The sequence below is a fragment of the Aspergillus saccharolyticus genome (assembly GCF_003184585.1).
Source record: "Aspergillus saccharolyticus JOP 1030-1 unplaced genomic scaffold BP01scaffold_1, whole genome shotgun sequence".
NCBI classification, from domain to species: Eukaryota; Fungi; Ascomycota; class Eurotiomycetes; order Eurotiales; family Aspergillaceae; genus Aspergillus; species Aspergillus saccharolyticus.
Window position 1 is genome coordinate 98457 of NW_020290611.1, and position 16226 is coordinate 114682.

At 50.2% G+C, this 16226-nt stretch overlaps 5 protein-coding genes across 5 annotated transcripts; 3 read left to right on the plus strand and 2 right to left on the minus strand.

Annotated features, from left to right (window-relative positions):
• Positions 1 to 126: 126 nt before the first annotated feature.
• BP01DRAFT_387746 (uncharacterized protein) lies at positions 127 to 2587 on the plus strand (the record flags this gene model as incomplete). Its single annotated transcript, XM_025577766.1, has 3 exons — positions 127 to 208; positions 290 to 612; positions 1971 to 2587. The coding sequence occupies 3 exons, from the start codon at positions 127 to 129 to the stop codon at positions 2295 to 2297; spliced, it is 732 nt and encodes a 243-aa protein (XP_025435556.1). The 3' UTR covers positions 2298 to 2587.
• A 1085-nt stretch (positions 2588 to 3672) lies between these two features.
• BP01DRAFT_387747 (uncharacterized protein) lies at positions 3673 to 4428 on the minus strand (the record flags this gene model as incomplete). The annotated part of the gene is made up of 2 exons (XM_025577767.1): positions 3673 to 4287; positions 4354 to 4428. The coding sequence occupies 2 exons, from the start codon at positions 4426 to 4428 to the stop codon at positions 4168 to 4170; spliced, it is 195 nt and encodes a 64-aa protein (XP_025435557.1). The 3' UTR covers positions 3673 to 4167.
• A 1863-nt stretch (positions 4429 to 6291) lies between these two features.
• Positions 6292 to 7128, plus strand: BP01DRAFT_330779 (uncharacterized protein; the record flags this gene model as incomplete). The annotated part of the gene is made up of 2 exons (XM_025573024.1): positions 6292 to 6786; positions 6847 to 7128. The coding sequence occupies 2 exons, from the start codon at positions 6292 to 6294 to the stop codon at positions 7126 to 7128; spliced, it is 777 nt and encodes a 258-aa protein (XP_025435558.1).
• A 732-nt stretch (positions 7129 to 7860) lies between these two features.
• Positions 7861 to 9065, plus strand: BP01DRAFT_330781 (alpha-ketoglutarate-dependent dioxygenase AlkB family protein; the record flags this gene model as incomplete). Its single annotated transcript, XM_025573025.1, has 2 exons — positions 7861 to 8394; positions 8491 to 9065. The coding sequence occupies exons 1-2, from the start codon at positions 7929 to 7931 to the stop codon at positions 9063 to 9065; spliced, it is 1041 nt and encodes a 346-aa protein (XP_025435559.1). The 5' UTR covers positions 7861 to 7928.
• A 44-nt stretch (positions 9066 to 9109) lies between these two features.
• On the minus strand, positions 9110 to 10356 carry BP01DRAFT_286831 (glutathione synthetase ATP-binding domain-like protein; the record flags this gene model as incomplete). The annotated part of the gene is made up of 3 exons (XM_025571476.1): positions 9110 to 9277; positions 9334 to 10166; positions 10224 to 10356. 3 exons carry the CDS (start codon positions 10354 to 10356, stop codon positions 9110 to 9112), a joined length of 1134 nt encoding a protein of 377 aa, XP_025435560.1.
• Positions 10357 to 16226: the final 5870 nt, after the last annotated feature.

A 16226-nucleotide genomic window follows, 5' to 3' on the forward strand; every position in this document is an offset into this window, starting at 1 on the left:
ATGATTACACCCGGCTCTTCCGAGTTTGCCAATTTCGAATATTGACCTCGGGGAAGGGTCAACCGAGCTATGAAGAGCGGCGTGAGAGCTTTGCTTAACGCGGTATAAAACCCAGAAATATCCAGCATGAAAGCCGAGGAGAACCAGCCAGGTGAGCGACTACGGCTTGGCATCCTTCATTATGCGTTTGTCCTCGCTTCTGATTTCTGTATTGCTCTCGCCACAGAGTTTTGCAATACCTGAAAAGATGACTGGTCTTATGACGACCTCGGCTCATTTCCGAAGCCAGCGGCTCGTGTACGCCCGAGGGTTCGCTCCTGGCTACCGTATGCCAGCGTTCACCCCGAGATCTTCCAACAAAACATCAAAGTTGCTGGCGCTCTAGGCGCAGGCGAGATAGAACTCCTCCCCTTCTACGCCTATGGCTCCGAAGTACCTGGGGCAGATTGGACGACGTATGGCTTCGGCACGCCATCGTATCTCAAGATGTTCAAAGCTGCTCTGCAGGCTCACAAAGAAGAAGCAGGCCTTGCTATGGACTTTCACCTTGGTCCTGATCAGGGGCAGGGTGTACCTGAAAAGTACGATGATGTGGGACTTCAGTGGGACTTGGTAGGTGGGGGAGGGCACATTTGTGGCTGCTAGTCCACACCTCCATGATGACTATTGGTAACCAAAAAGGCTCCCTACTCGGTCGAGGCTCCTTTGAACGGTACTTACTACGCCAAACCTTCAGGCTGGGACACAAGGCTATTTCGTGGCACTTGTATCGGCTCAAGTACTCTCTTTTGAAAATGTCACAGGCCAGACCAGCACAACATTGTACAGCGCGACAATGGAAGACTATATGCAATACGCGCTTAAGACTGAAACGCTACAGGGATGGACGGACAAGGTAGCACCGGATGGTACTATCAACTTGAAGCCCTTCGTCTAATGGGGAATCCTATCGCCTTTTTGCATTTTACCAGCACTTGACGCATACGCGGAATCTGCCAGTCAATTCGAACTTGACTGGGACTATCTTTGACAATGGCTCTTACATCGTCGATCATTTCAGCGCAAGGGGAACACAGGTTGTCACTAAGATCTGAGATAAGTACTTGCTCATCGATGCTATGCTTCTTTCTGAGGTTGGAAACTATGGTAAGCATTCTCATCACTCTCCGTGGGCGGACATGACTCATGATTCGAAAGGCTGGGAAGATAGTATCGAGGCAAGGTCGAGCATATCCTGGACCCCATCGCTTCCGGCGGTTTTTAAAAAGAAAAACGTTCGGCTATGAACTGCAGCGGTATCTTCCAGTTGTCATGTTCGGCTACATCAAGATTAACATTCAGGCTGCCGCTCCGGGCTCCATTCAATGCCTGCTAGGTACTCCTAAACAAGGTCAATAATATGTGAGATCCTGCCCTGCCTCAAGCCCATGTCACGAAAGGGTCATTTGCACCAGATGGTACAGAGTTTTGAGCCATGGTTATACCCAACTCAAGCAACCTCACTTTAGAGGGTCTTAATCAGATCAGAAAGTTTGCGAGTGCAGGTCTTCCAGTGATTCTTTCAGGTGGACTACCTAGCATCTAGTTTATTAGGGATGGAACGGAAAAGACCATGCGGGCAGAGCTCTCTTCCCTACAGACTACCAAGAGGGTGTATAAGGTCGCTTCTGGACAAGTCGCTAGCAGGCTTTTGGCTTTAAGGCATATCACCCAGGGTCAAAATCTAGCGAATGAAACCTGGTATCCTATCTGGCGAACCGATAGCGATGGCACAGAGTATCTTTTTTGTCAATTCAGACCTGGTCGCGTCTGCAGGCAGAATTAGTGTCGCGACGACCAAACTGCCGCACTGATTAGATCCCTGGACCGGCGAAGAGAGTCCTGTCCTAGCATATCAACATGACTCCGGACGCACCGTGATTCCCTTCTCTTTTCCTGCAAACCAGACTATCATACTGGCCTTCAAATAGAGCTACACGCGTGCGCCGTCAATTTGCACCGCCGATGTTCCCTCTTCGATCATTGGATATAACCACAGCAGCGCAGGAGACCTCCACTTGCACGTCGCATCCAACGGCGGTGCAAATGCAACACTCCCACTCTCCAATGGCAAGATCATTGCTCAGCTCAGGAACCGCAACATAGCCTCGACCATCACTCTCGCCAACTGGACCCTTAATCTTGAAATTCGGGACTACCCTGTCAATCTTGGCGATGCCTCGCTCAATCTTCGGCGAGCTCTAGACGGGATGGATTCGTCCGGTGGATATGTTCAGAGGCTTTGGTGGATTGCCTAGGACAATAGACAATGGACTCATTGGAGAGGTAGTTGTGGTTTCATATGTAGACGTTCATGTAGGGTGATCATCGTGCGCCATTGGACTTTGTACCACTCGACCATATTTCTCGCGATGGGGATGTCAATGAGATCGTCGGTCGGAGAACAATCGATAAGGGCGGAAAAGAAGAACGAATCCTCCACGTGTCGCAACCTAAACTTCCACACCAATGCAGAAGAAGGAAAAGAAGCAAACAAACCAGCCTTCATCTCGTTCCCATTTCCTGCAATCATCCCGATCACCCAGCATTATTCCCCGAAACAGTATTACCACGAACCAGTAAGCCGGGCGAGGGGGACCGATTTCCGAAAAGGAAGGCGACGATCCGCAACTTACCGAAGCGAGTGCTGACCGTTCGGCCTCTCCCAACAACAATCGAATCAATGAGTGAGTGCTCTGGGCTTGACTATCAGTCTAGGCTACAGTTGACTTTCGGTTGAACGACCATCATCCCCTCCAACCTACTATAGTACGGTTTACAGTATGCTCAAGCTAACTTAATGGCGATCCCAAACCCGAGCAAACAAAGCCATTGTCCTCGGACTCCCGTCTTTAATCCTACTACCTCTGGGGATCCTCACCACATAAACGCAATTACCCTCTACGCGACACAAAAGTTACTCCGGAGTACATACATCCAGGTTACAAACCTCCATTGAAATGACCGGCACGTCCACCCGCGCGATCCCTTTCACAAAACCCAAAGACCCCTCCCAGCTACATGAGAAAAATGCCACCCCTAAATCCCAGTCCAGCCATCACAGAATTGATCCCCAGACCGTTCTTTTCACGAGACGCAGACTAGACTCATTAAAGCTAGGACGCTAGATAGTCCCGGGGCAAAAAGGCATTAGACAAGTCAATAGTAACAGTTAGACCGGAATGATGTCAGTGTATCCACTTCTCCCGGAGACCCAACAGAGAGGTCTAGACTGACTGGCAATTCCATTGCAAGCATTGTCATTTTTTCGGGCTTTTAGCTACTCCGTATGATTACTTTTTAGATAAAAAATATTGGAGATCCGTTTCGGGTATGTCGTGGACAGTTCCTGCTGGTCTGTGCGCGATCGTGACTGCACAAATCTAGACTCGTTGTGGTTGGGAGGCAATGTGGTGGGACAGGGGGGGGCTGGGGCTGGGGCGAGGCTTGGGCATCAGCTATTTCTCTCTTTTGAGGATCGTCATCATCATGTTGTTGTTGTTGTTGTTGTTGTTGTTGTTGTTGAGGCGGAAGTCAAGTCTTGCTGACTCGAGGTTGTCACATGAATAACAGCCCATCGAACCAAGGAACCAAAGGTAAGGAACAGGATATGATTACTCGTGGTTAGGTTTTGTCTCAACTGAATTCCAGGTTTTTATGTATATTCGTTTTATCCATGCTTCACATTGTCTCTCCAATCATCTTGTGAAATGTAGTAATATCCAGTACCCAAAGAGATAAAAGAAAATTGTGTCTGCCTACTCCTGCGCTAAATTTGAAACCCAAAATCAGAGTCCCGTCCTTTGAAAAAAATGACAAAGTAATTGTAGTGACATCTACTCCAAGTCTAGAGTCCAAACTCCGAAAATGTAAAACTCGAGAATCAGGAGTGGCAATGGGTCGTTTCGTTTTCTCGTAAAAAGGATTCGTCGCGTGATGAGTTCTTTTGTCATGATGTTATAAGCACAGTGAAAGTTGTAGTAGCATGGTGGAGACCGTAAGGAAGGTAGGTGAGTGGGGATAGTTTGCGTTGGACGGAGGATCTCCGGGACCGCTCGTCATCGTAGTTGTCGTCGCTAAAGATCAAATATCGTAGATAGGATTGTATACGGAAAGGCGCGTGTCCTCTCAGGTGGAGGCACGTCGATTGGGGACAAGGATGTTGCTGAGCCGCTTCCACCGTTGCCCCGGCGAGGACAGGTTATCCCGCTCTATGCGATCCTTGTCCATGCTGGCTTTCGAGGAGCCCTGCGTAGAGGATCGTGGTCGGGAGACGAAGGCTTCGTGGTCGGCAAGGACATCTTCGAGGCGTACGTCAGAGTCGGAGATGCGAGGGTAGCCATCGCTGGGGTCAAGAATCTCAATGAATCGGGACGGCATGTCACGCATATTGTGTGGGGTGTATATGTAAGAAGATAAATGTGTGAAAGCGTATGCTGTAAAATCCAGTCTTCAGGCGACAGCCAAAGCAGATAAAAGTGCTCCCTTTTCGCGTCTAGGTGTCGAGGACTGATGGGCAGAGCTTGCTTTTTGTCTTTTCCCTTTACTTCGGTCTTAGTCGGCTGGGGGCGGGGGTCGTGTGCGTGGTCACGAGGCGCGCGGAGAGAACTTTAATCAAATATGGGGAAAGCGGTCGATCATAGAGGTACGTGCATGCAGATATTGACCAGAATCAGGAAATTGTTCGGATGAGGCGAACTAGGAGATTGAAGAAAAAGTAGACGGCTGGGAAGAAGATCCGAACGGAGATGGTTTCCGCGTAGACTAGCTAGGAGGTGGAGGTGATGAAGACCCTTAAAAAAATCGAGGGGTAACTGAGAGGGATGTCTGAGGATAAAGAGAAACAAACCCCTAAAGAAAAAGCAACAAGACGGGAGATGAAAAAGGCACGGATGTTGCAGTAGTAAAGTATGCTGATTCGTTGAGTACGGTTTCAGTTATGCGCCAGGCAGGGATGTCGAAGCAGTATAGGTTTGCAACGGAGGGGGGGGGGTCGGTCAGAAAGATATCTATTGTAATGTATGTCTAGCGGATAAAGGGCGCGAGGCGCCGCTGACGTCCGGAGGAAAGAAAGAGTATATTTATGAGCTCTCTCCACGGTAAGACCCATCACTTGAATGAACAGTATGTCAATTATTCCGCGCTTTTCCCGCCTCCCCAATAGACTACGACCTGTACCAGGCCAAGCGGGGGATGGTGATCATGGATGGGGATCAAGTGTCGGGACTGGTATGGTGGCGTATCTGCGAGAGCAAGGGCAGCGACACCAACTCCCGCCGCGCAAGCATATTTTGATGGGCTGGCGGACCCTGTGATTGATTGGAATATGAGCGGGGAACCTTTTGTGTGAGGAAAAGCGGTTCGTCCGTCATCGTGAAGGGAGGTGTGAAAAAGAAAGACCTCAATGCTGATTGAAGCCGATGATGCTGATGGATGCGTGGGATGGAAGGGGGTTGGTCCGTCGTCTTGGGCCACAGTGCCCCTCCTTCGGGATGAGCAATGGTTCAAGCACGCAAAATCAGAAAAACCAGAGAAAGGAAAAAGAATGATCGTCATCGGGTGACCGACTGTCAGATGTAGAGAGTACAACTGAGTAAGTCAAGGTCCATCATGGGATATTTGAAGATCCACCCACCGGTTCTTCCCGCCCGTCCCGAATGGCTATTAGTTGATGGTACGGCGTACTGTACTCAGGCAACAACTTACACAGCACACAGTATTCCTGCGCTCACTGACTCGACATGACGTTACAAGCTGTGGCTGCGATCATATTTGGTGACCTGTGGCTTGACATCTGAGGCTGGCGATCATAGATTGTCCACGCACACCGCGAGTGGTAGACGTGTTCAAGTCCATCAATCCCTCCGAGTCCAACCAATGTACTTCGCGAAGGCGACCTTCAGATCAGCAGGTTGCAGGTGTGTTGCCTCGAGACGACTCATCGCGCAACGTAAGAGCTTAGCAAGCTCTCGGACAGATCCTGGACTATTCTTAGCAACGGGTTTGACGTCGAGTTGGGTGGGAATGTATGAAAAGGGGAGCTTGTCGCCATCGTGATAAAGTGAGCTGATTGAGAGGGATGGAATTTCCCCCTCGCTCGATGAATGGTTCGCGGCATGTGCTACCGGTGACGTCATGTCCTGCTCTCTCTCTCGCCGTTTTCTCTCCCTAACGACTTCGTCTCTATCAGTAGTACATCGTCATCCGTCATGTCATTCTCTCTCTCAGTAATTTTCCACCAGTAAAAGCAACATGCCGAACAAGCGCGTCAAAAGAAATAACCGGACGTCACAGAAGCTGCCTTCTCCGCCTCGATCCGAACAAGACGCTGGCGTTGCAGATGACGCTCATGGCGTGGAACAGCCTGCGTCAGACGGAGGGAGAACAAAAGAATATCAGACTCAAGACCATGAGTCAGTGAAGTCGGATATTGCGGACGAGGACGAGATGCCTGAGGAGACAATAAGCGTTGGCGACCAACAAGCCATGCACGGTGCGGAGTACGCAGGCGGAAGAGGCGCGGGCTATAACGCGCTCAAGTCATTCAACGGTCAGGTGTATTCTGGAATGGCAGTCGGTGGCTCGCACACCTGGAAGTACGATGAAGGAACATGGAAGGAGACGAAGGAGGAGCCAGACCTCTGGCGCATCGATTATCAGACGAACAAGCGACGGGCAAAGAAAGCGCCCGAGGGCAGCGGTGCTCCTGTGGGGACAGAGTATCACTGGTTAATTGTGGGCCATCAGGTATGTGAGGAGCTCTAGGGGGGTATGGTTATGATCTGCAGTAGCATTGCTTACCCTGAGCAGCACGTCAAGAAAATCGATGCGAACACCTACGAGACCCATCTGACCGGCTCGAAGTATAAGCTCGCGTACAAGTCTGCCTCGTCCGGCTCGTGGTCGGTTCCGACCGTGAGGAAACAGCGGGAAAGAGAGGTCGAGCTGCTGGAAGATGCGATACATCGCGTCCAGGGACTGCCTCCGGTGCTGGCGTCGGAGAAAGTCAAGGTTGAGAAGCATGAGAAGGGCCAGACGAAGCTCGACAATATGTTCGGCAAGGTAGGGACGAAGCGAAAGGCATCTTAGATTGGTTGCTTGTAAGGAGTTTGAGTCTAATCTCATAGTATGCGAACCTAAGCTATGGCTGGCCCATAAAAATTGCTGAGCCAAATTGTGTAAAAGCACCAGTATCAACGCCTAGCTATCTCGTGTATGTTCAATAGTGAAAGCAGGAAGGAAGGAATTGCCCCGTACATGCAGTGCAATACACCTTACTTGGGGCTCAGAGCTATATACTGCGGGATTCCTGCGAGCACCGGCCAAGGTCTGCAATTCGGGGTAGTAATATTTACGAATCTTGCGTTGTATATAAGTATCTGTAATTGTACTAATTTCCTACCTTCAATGCTACAAGTATCACACCTATATCTCAGCACAACTATTATTAATTAAGGATAGTCACCCCGTACATCCCTACAACTTGCCCTCGCAGGGATGCAAGGCGTGAGCGGTTTTGCATATCATCCCCCGCATCTCAGTGCATCCTCCAGCCAGACTGCTACGGAAGCGCATGAAGAGCTTACACGTTTCAGGATGCTATGAGGATGAACGGCTTGCTCATTCAAAACGATTGACGAAAAGCTACTCCATATACAACGAAAGCGAGAAAGAGTCTAGACCCCCGTCGGTTTCATACATACAGCACAAACTCGGTTCAATCCGATCCACAATGGCTGGGGACAATGACATCACTTCTCTACGCGATCTTCCCACGCGCCTTCGCGCCTCGACCTTAATCTTTCTAGAACTTCGCCATACTGCGAGACCTCTAGTTGTATGCGACTGAGATATCCAATCAGCATAGCTAAGTTAATCCCAGGATCAATATGTCCAAACGGATCAATTCCTTCTTCCAGCCTGTCGTATCGAAGAAGCCCAAACCCGATCTCGAACCGACCACTATCACCACCACTTCCTCGCCATCGACCCCCGGGGCGGTCACCCACCATCCAAACTACCCCATGCCCATCCGCGACCTTCCCTCGCATATCTTCAAGCCAATAGCCAACCTGGAGCGAGCCCGACCGCCGAAAGCCATCAACAACCAGCCACACCTCGACCTGCTGTACTTTCAGCCATTCCTCCCGTCCCCCATCGCCCGCGATTTGTTCAACTTCCTCCGAAATGAGCTCCCCTTCTATCGCGTGCAGTACACCATCCGTCGCGGTCCAACCGAGACCCTCATCAACACGCCCCGCTACACGACAGTCTTCGGCGTGGACGAAACAAGCATCTTCATCCCAGGCTTCCCAGGCTCGGGGGATATCCCGAACACCGATCCGAAACCCAGCGGTGATGAGAAGTCCTCTGTGGAGTCAACCTCCACCCCAACGCCTACTCTGACCCTCGTGGAGTCCCGCACCCGCGCTCCAGCAACCACCCTCAAAGATAAGATGAAATACAACCATCCGCCGCGCCCCATCCCGCCGTGTCTCGACGCCCTGCGTCAAGCCGTCGAGGCCGCCACCGCCGACGGGACTCACTATAACTTCTGTCTGGTGAACTACTACGCCACGGGTGATGATAGTATCTCGTATCACTCGGACGATGAGCGGTTCCTAGGCCCGAACCCCACGATCGCGTCGATCTCGCTCGGAGGACAACGAGACTTTCTGTTGAAACACAAACCCGTGGCTGGGAGTGATGTCGACGCGGGGAAGCCGCTCAAGTTCCCGCTCGACTCCGGGGATATGATTATTATGAGGGGCGAGACGCAGGCGAATTGGTTGCACAGTATACCGAAGCGAAAGGGCGCGCAGGGGAGCCAGGGGAGGATCAATATCACATTCCGCAAGGCGGTGGTACCTGGTGGCACAAACAATTACTATAGATATAATGTGGGCGATGGGGCGGTCTACCGATGGGACGAGTCCGGCAAACGCATGGTCGCTGTCAAGAAGGAGGAAGTTCAGAAGGAGAAGGAGGAGTCGCAGAAGGCGGACGAGGTAAAGGTTGATGGTTGAGGCAAGACGAGGGAGGTGTACCCGGTAGACGAAATTCGCACATATTAGGACCACAAGAATGGGTTCTGGTAGTTTCTGAACCGGACCAGTGACACCGCGCCCTCGAGGATGTGCTGCAGGAGGGTTCCGTAGTCCCATCCGATAGCAGCGGCGGCAAGGACGCAAAGACTAGCTTGATCTTCACGACCAGGACGGCCAGGGCCGGTCATATTCTAAAATTTTGCACATTAGAGATTCCCACTTTGAGAACAAGACACAGGGGACATACAGGCTTCATGTTAATATCGAAGATGGCGAATTCGGATCCCTCACGGAATCGTCTGGTATCGATACGTACAGGCGCGGTGGCCCCGATCAGACTTGCAACCTGCTCGCATTGCCGCATCACAGAGCCATACGAGGCATCCTGCATCTCGTCCGCAGTCACCACCCGGGAATTAGCAGTGACAGCCACTGCACCACAGTACGGCGCCACACCGTCGACGTGATTGAACCGCGTGACCGGAGGGAGACTCCAGTGCGTCTCATGGCCCGCAGACGGCGGCATGACGGTAATAGTCACTTCTTCGCCGGTGAGGAACTCTTCAATCACCATCACGCTCGACTCCTGCACCAGTATCTCGACATGCGCCTCGAGTTCTGCGGAATCGTGACACAGTTTCACGCCGTGGCTACCGCGGCCGCGCACGGGTTTCGCGATAACAGGAAACCGATGAATAGAGCCCAGAACTGAAGCCACCTCATCGGTGGTGTGGATCACCCAGGACTGGGGGAGGGTGAAGGAGCCATGCTTGCGTAGCTGCTCGTTCAGGTAGGCCTTGTCGTCGAAGTCCTCAACCAGCGCGGGAGGTTGTCCGATGATGAAGAGCGAGTCCGTGGCGGCCAGCGATTCTGCTACCTGCAGTGGATGCGAAGAGAATAAGACAGTGTTGGCCCATAGATGCGTTGCACCCTGTTTGACCGCGGACGAAATGCCCTCCTCGGTGTCGGGGAAGCACCAGCCTTCCTGTACTGAAGGGTCCGGGGATGTCGAGGGGGTCAGGACGTGAACACCATGCTTGCGAAGCATGTGGGCGATATCTGCGCCCGAGTCTTGGTAGCCTGGCGCGGAGTGTTAGTCTAACTATGAATGAGGAGAGGGAGCAGAGTCAACTCTACCGCCAGGCTTGCGAGGCTTGCGGGCACCGTTGATAATAGGTGGCTCGAGCGCTTGGTAGAGGATTGCAACGGTGGGATGGCCACGAGCGCTGGGATGACTCAGTCGCGTGGACTGTTGTTTGCAGAGGCTCATAGTTGTGATAGTCAATGTGTATCTGTTTATTCGTTCATGAGGGCTTGGGAAGAGGAACCCTTGATATATTCCGTACTGTGTAGCTTCATGGAGCAGTCCGGAAGTGCCGAAAATCGGCACTTCGGATTAGACCAATGCAGTTCGATGAGATCATTCGATGACATTAGAGCCTTCACATACTGACAACAAATGTATCTTGAGATTATCAGCTGAGGAGCTATATTCAAGATACTGACAATGCACAAGAGATGCATCGATGGGATTCATCCATGAAGGTGACTGAGGATCCTGGCCCGTCAACCAGCGTGGGGACACGGCAAAAAGTGGAGAGTAGCTGGAAAAATGGTAGCAGAAAAGCACGCCGCCCGAGTTTATGAATTCCTGAAGCGACTGCGAATTTTGGAGTTGGCTTCTGGATTGCAAATCCTGCAACGGAGTTTACAGGCACATGAATGAATTACTACTTGAATTGAAGTTTCGATAACATGCATGATGAGCTTTGTGACTGGCATGTATTATTTAATGAGGAACGGTCATAGCGGCACACAGATGCCCTTACAATCTTGGTCTCCAGCCTTCCTCGACCTCCCCTCTGGCTTGCTCCGCCTCAACAAGACTCTGAGATATTATTCCACTTGCATTCCTGCCACTTGCGTCCACAATGTTGACTCCTCCAGTTAGAGCCTTGTCGCTTGCGCTTTTCGCCAGCTCTTCACGTTCCCTTACGAAAATAGAACCCCATCTCTCGACCGACGAACAACATACGCTCGGGGCAGCTCCTTCTCTGGGATCATATGCTGATACAGATGACAGCTGCATCGAGGATGGGTGGATGTGAGATTGACACAGCCTTCAGTTCCGTCAGAGCTATCTAGACTCGTGGATCCAATCTGTCGATCCACCACGTACTATCTCTCTGTTCTTGCTTCATGGTATCCAATACCACCAGTGTGACCATCCATCTCCATCACATGACTCACTATTCGTGGTTGGACGTCGATCTCTCCGCTGACATCGTAAGCAGAAATGTTTACACCGGCGTGGCCGCGTAATCTATGCACCCAAGGAAATATTCATGGCGATTGATTGGATGAAAGAGGTGAATTGATGAGGGCAAAGTCGCTCACTCAGCCTCAAATTCGGTATCAGCCAAATTACAGACCCTGTATAGTCCTGCTCAGGATATGGAATAGAGTTGTGATACAACTTGTCTTTGTCACCCCTCAGAATTGTGTACGTGGTGCTTCCGCACCTAGTAAAGTCTGACGATGGCTCTATGCTTCTCGATCAACGGGTGCAGCGCCAATCGAATCTGTTCACATAGACCTCAATCCCCCCACCCCTTGTAGGACAGGAGGCTCATAACGACGGCGTTGACAACGAGCGGAAAAACCGCCAAAGTCTGTCACATGGTAAATCTCCACGGTTTCCAGAAAGCGTAAGAGGTCGAAACGCCTCATGTGTGACCGGCTTTGAAGCTGCCAAAGTAGGCGGAGCACACAGCATCAGCGTGGAAGAGATTGGGGGTGGGGAACAACGCGGGAAACCTATGATTCAAGATATGATGCTTATGTTACTCAATCAAAGGTGGTACAGCCAGTGGAAGGACAACTATTCAATACAGACGGGGATCTAACTCGAACACGAGCTCATGCTGTATAACCGGAATCCCATGAGTTATTGCAGTGGCTTTTGGCAACCTTGTTGATCCGCTGCTAAGCAGCCGCGTGGATGTGGTTCGAGCTGCGATGGTTGCATGGTAGATACGCTCCCGGTCTTTGCCATGGCTTTATTGAATCGGTCCACAATACGGTGTCCTTATCATTTGTTCCTGACTTTCCAAGATGCATCAGCAATGAGGGAACTTTCAATTCCCGGGGCAGCAATTGGGATAAGTAACGGGGCTCCAACTGGGTAAGGCTGACCCAAATGTGTAGGTTGGTCGATGCCGCAAAATGTCTCTGATACCGACAGTGGCGAAGGCGACACAGAGTAAGGATGTTGTTTAGTCAGGCGCGCCCAACTTTGTGTGCGGTATATGTGATTCCGTACATCATTGGAAGAACGGTTTGACGTAGTCCACTTCAAGCACACCCCGGGATTGAAGACCAGCAATTCCTTTAACTGACAATGCGTTGGGCTTCACTGTAAGAGATAGATCGAGAGGGAACATGAGCGTCTGCGTAGACTTTTCAATTCAAAACGCGTTCGAAAAGGGAAAGCACGGGTGCTGTCCCTACCGAGACAGCCGTGCCATGAACTAGCTTTGAGAAGCTGTAAAGGGAGTCATCAATATCAGGTGCAGGAGCCACATATGCGGTTCGAGTATCATGATGTAAAATAGGGCTGCAGAAGCATCGCAAGCAAAGCGAGTATTCAGAATAAGGAACATTACACAATATATCGTAATCACAATATTACGATCGAACGTAAATCGAGTGCACTTCCAGATAATAGTCCCTTCTCCCAGTCCGTCACGGCATAGTAATGATCGAACGATCCGGCTACCTTTACTGTTCCAGGATGCAACCCGGGTACTCGGGGACTAAGGCTTAGATTGAATTTTGTAGGTTGACGGTAAGTGTCCAATCGTACCGATGAGAAGTGAATAGACATTCTATTCGACCCGCTCTCCTGCATAAAGTGAACTTCTGAAGGTCTATGCTATCGTTTATGCAGCTTGTTCTCGTGCTGCATGCGCCCATCACTGATGAAAGCCGAAGCTGGAACTGAGGATGTATCCGCCGATCTCCGTAACGCCAAATCATGCAATGAAAGCTGTGTACGTCGTACCCTGAGCCGGGTGTAGCAATGAACACGCAGACCCTTTGATGAGAAACCACAATGGCTCCGACAAGAAACCTTAGGAAAGTGCTGATTGCAGCAATCATCGTAGTGTAAATCGGGCGCAAATGTCGTGATGTATGTGTTCGTTGATGTGGTCAAGTCTTTCACAGATTGTGGCCGTTCTGATGGCACAAGCACAATCGACGCATGGGGTTCGACTCTATACAGTTGCTGTCAACTTACAAAAGCCCATTGACATTCTCGGGTACTATGATCAGGTCAGGAAGCAATGTATTGTACTTAGTAGCCGTATGTAACCGCTTCAAGCTGAGGCTTCATTGAGGACAGTGATGTGTGAGAAGGAGCAATGCCACAGTTCCTGCTAGTTTGCCTAAGTATTAGCACATTGCCCTCGAATATTTCGAGTGACTTGACCGAAGATTAGTGCTGTTTCCAATGCGGCACAGAAACTCAGACCTACTTTTCAGCAAGACAGAAGGATATCGTTAGCAAAAATTCCGCCGCCAAGAAGCAAGCACAACCTTCGCAGGGATGTTGTCGTTGTGTGTCAATTGTCTGATCATAGAAAGGCAAGGGGTCTAAGTCTGGATTCAAGGGTGTTGTGCTGCTCCAGTTGCACCTGGCGACTTAAGCTGACTTGATAAGTATAGTAACTGATAGACACCTTCAAGCTCACATGTACTACTAGCACTTAGTTACTGAGAGAAGCTCAGTCAACGTCACCCGGAAACCCCAGAACACATTGTTCTCACTAATGACCAAACGAAAATATGTCATAGAACTCTTCTCCAGTGACTGAGGTAGTGTCGAATGCTTAGGTTGAGGGAAGGTACCTGTCGTTCGCGAGTTAGATGAAAACACCTCTCGCTGCCTCCTTCAACAGCTTGGCGTCACTTGGACTGATGCAACATGAGAATTCTGGAAGTCCAATCACAAACAATCGATTCGCCGAAGAAAAATAGAGCAGTTGCAAGTCGGCTTCGAGAGTGATTGATAGCAGAATAGGATCTGGCAGATTGTCTGGAAGTGCCGACAACCGCTCCGAAGCTGATGGCGGGATCAGCCAGTTAGTGGGCAGGTGCAGAGCACAACCAGATTCGGGAGGAGAAGCACCTCCCCGCCCCCGCCCATGACCTCAACTCTTCTCAACATCATGACACTTCATCTTCTTCCCATTCCTTTCTATTCCATTGAGTCTCATCCACACAGAGCATTGACTTTGCACGGGCGGACTTCGCGGAGCGAAGTAACTGACTGTAAGTTAGACTTGTCAGTGTGTCATTTTAATGGCTCATCAGTCGATCAATCAAAAAAGAATACGTCGAGCTTGCTACCAGAGGTGGTGTAAGGTGTCTTGTCCTCGAGTGATTATCGCCAAGGTCGACAGATGTCACCCAAGGCTTTAGACGAGCACCATAATCTTCTCACTGAATGCTGAGAAGGCAGATGATAGAGCCAGCTGAAGCCGAGATGTGGCCACTCAGACTTGGCAATTTGGCTAATAAGTGAGACATACAAGAGTCTTCAAGGTGGTATAAGAACTCTATTGTACGTACGTCTCATCTGACGGTCAATGCCGCAGGGTCCGCCGTACTACTCGTGCCCAGGCCCACGTTGTTTCATGAATGCCGAATGAAACAGCAGCAAAATGTTCCCCTCTACCTGCCAATATACACTAAATCTTGGCTTTCTCCTCATCGACCTCGATCGACTGGCTATTCGGGAGGATGAACAGAATGAGACCCAAGCTCCTGATGGCCACAGGAGTATCTGGACAATTTTCCGGTCGAAGCGAAAGACTCATGATAATCAACCTTGAATTAAGCGCTACTGGTATCGCCTAGTCAAATCTGCATCAGTAGTCCGGACCAAGTCCGCCTAGTTCGAAGCCTTCAAAAAGTCGCTATCTGAGCCACAAAACCATCGCCCAACGGTTCGGTTAATTGCCCAGGGCTTTGCTCGAAGACGGTTCAAGGTCGATGCTGATTGCCGTGACTTATTCGCACGCACATACCAGACAATTACTAGTGGCGCACATGCAGAGCAAGCGTGATAATGCATCTCCTGCCGACAAGGTAATTTAGGCTCGACCTAAAAGAGCATCATTTTGGTGGATGTGTGCCAGAAGAGTTACTCCTTATGGAAATCTGATGCTTTTGTCCGCATTGAGTAGAGGGACTAACCAGCCTGGCACCAAGCGGCACTGGTGCCTATTTCTCGAAGCGCCACCAACATTGACACTGGCCACGCACTTGAACAACACTGCGGCAGTAATATTCTAGTCGGTGGGGCAATGAAGGATTACAACTAGAATCCACACACTTATGGTGTCCCTGAATGCACAGCGGCACAAATACTGAACATAAGGTACGTAGGAATCTGATGCAAGCTTTCCCGTACAGACGGAGATGTCTGCTTACTTATTTCACGGACTTTAATCAGTTTCCATTTTTCACCAGGCACACACACTGTACGTAATGCAGTACTGGCTCTATGTTCTTCTGTACGACTTTTTATCTCTCTCTTTGTGCAACCGCTCGACACGACACAAGAACAATTCCAGGATGACATGTACTATCCCGGGCCAGCCGGAGGTGTATAATTGTTACCCTGCTCTTGGCAGCTCAACTCCCCCTCCTTCACCTTTGCCTAGACATGCCCCCCTCCAAGCTATTATCACGGGATGCAGAATTTCAAGGTCGCACTACTATGAGGCAAGGTCAACTTTGAAAAATGAAACGAACAAGGTCCTTGGCAGATTCTATCCCATGCTTCCTCATTGGGCTACGCACTGAAGCGGTCAAACGCGCACTCCAGTAACCTGATTAACCTTCTTCGACATTGACAAAGGATCTCAAGCTGAAGAAGAAAGTGAAACAAGCTCTTGAGATTGCCGAAGTGAAGATTATAACATTGCATATGTCACTTTTGTCCAGCCGATGAGCATGTCATCAGAATTTATTTCAGGCTACAGTGAGCATGCATTCGGCAAACTTCCTCTACTGACTATTAGTGAAACAATTTTAAATTAGTCTTGTCTATTATTGATAGGGAAGCCCTCT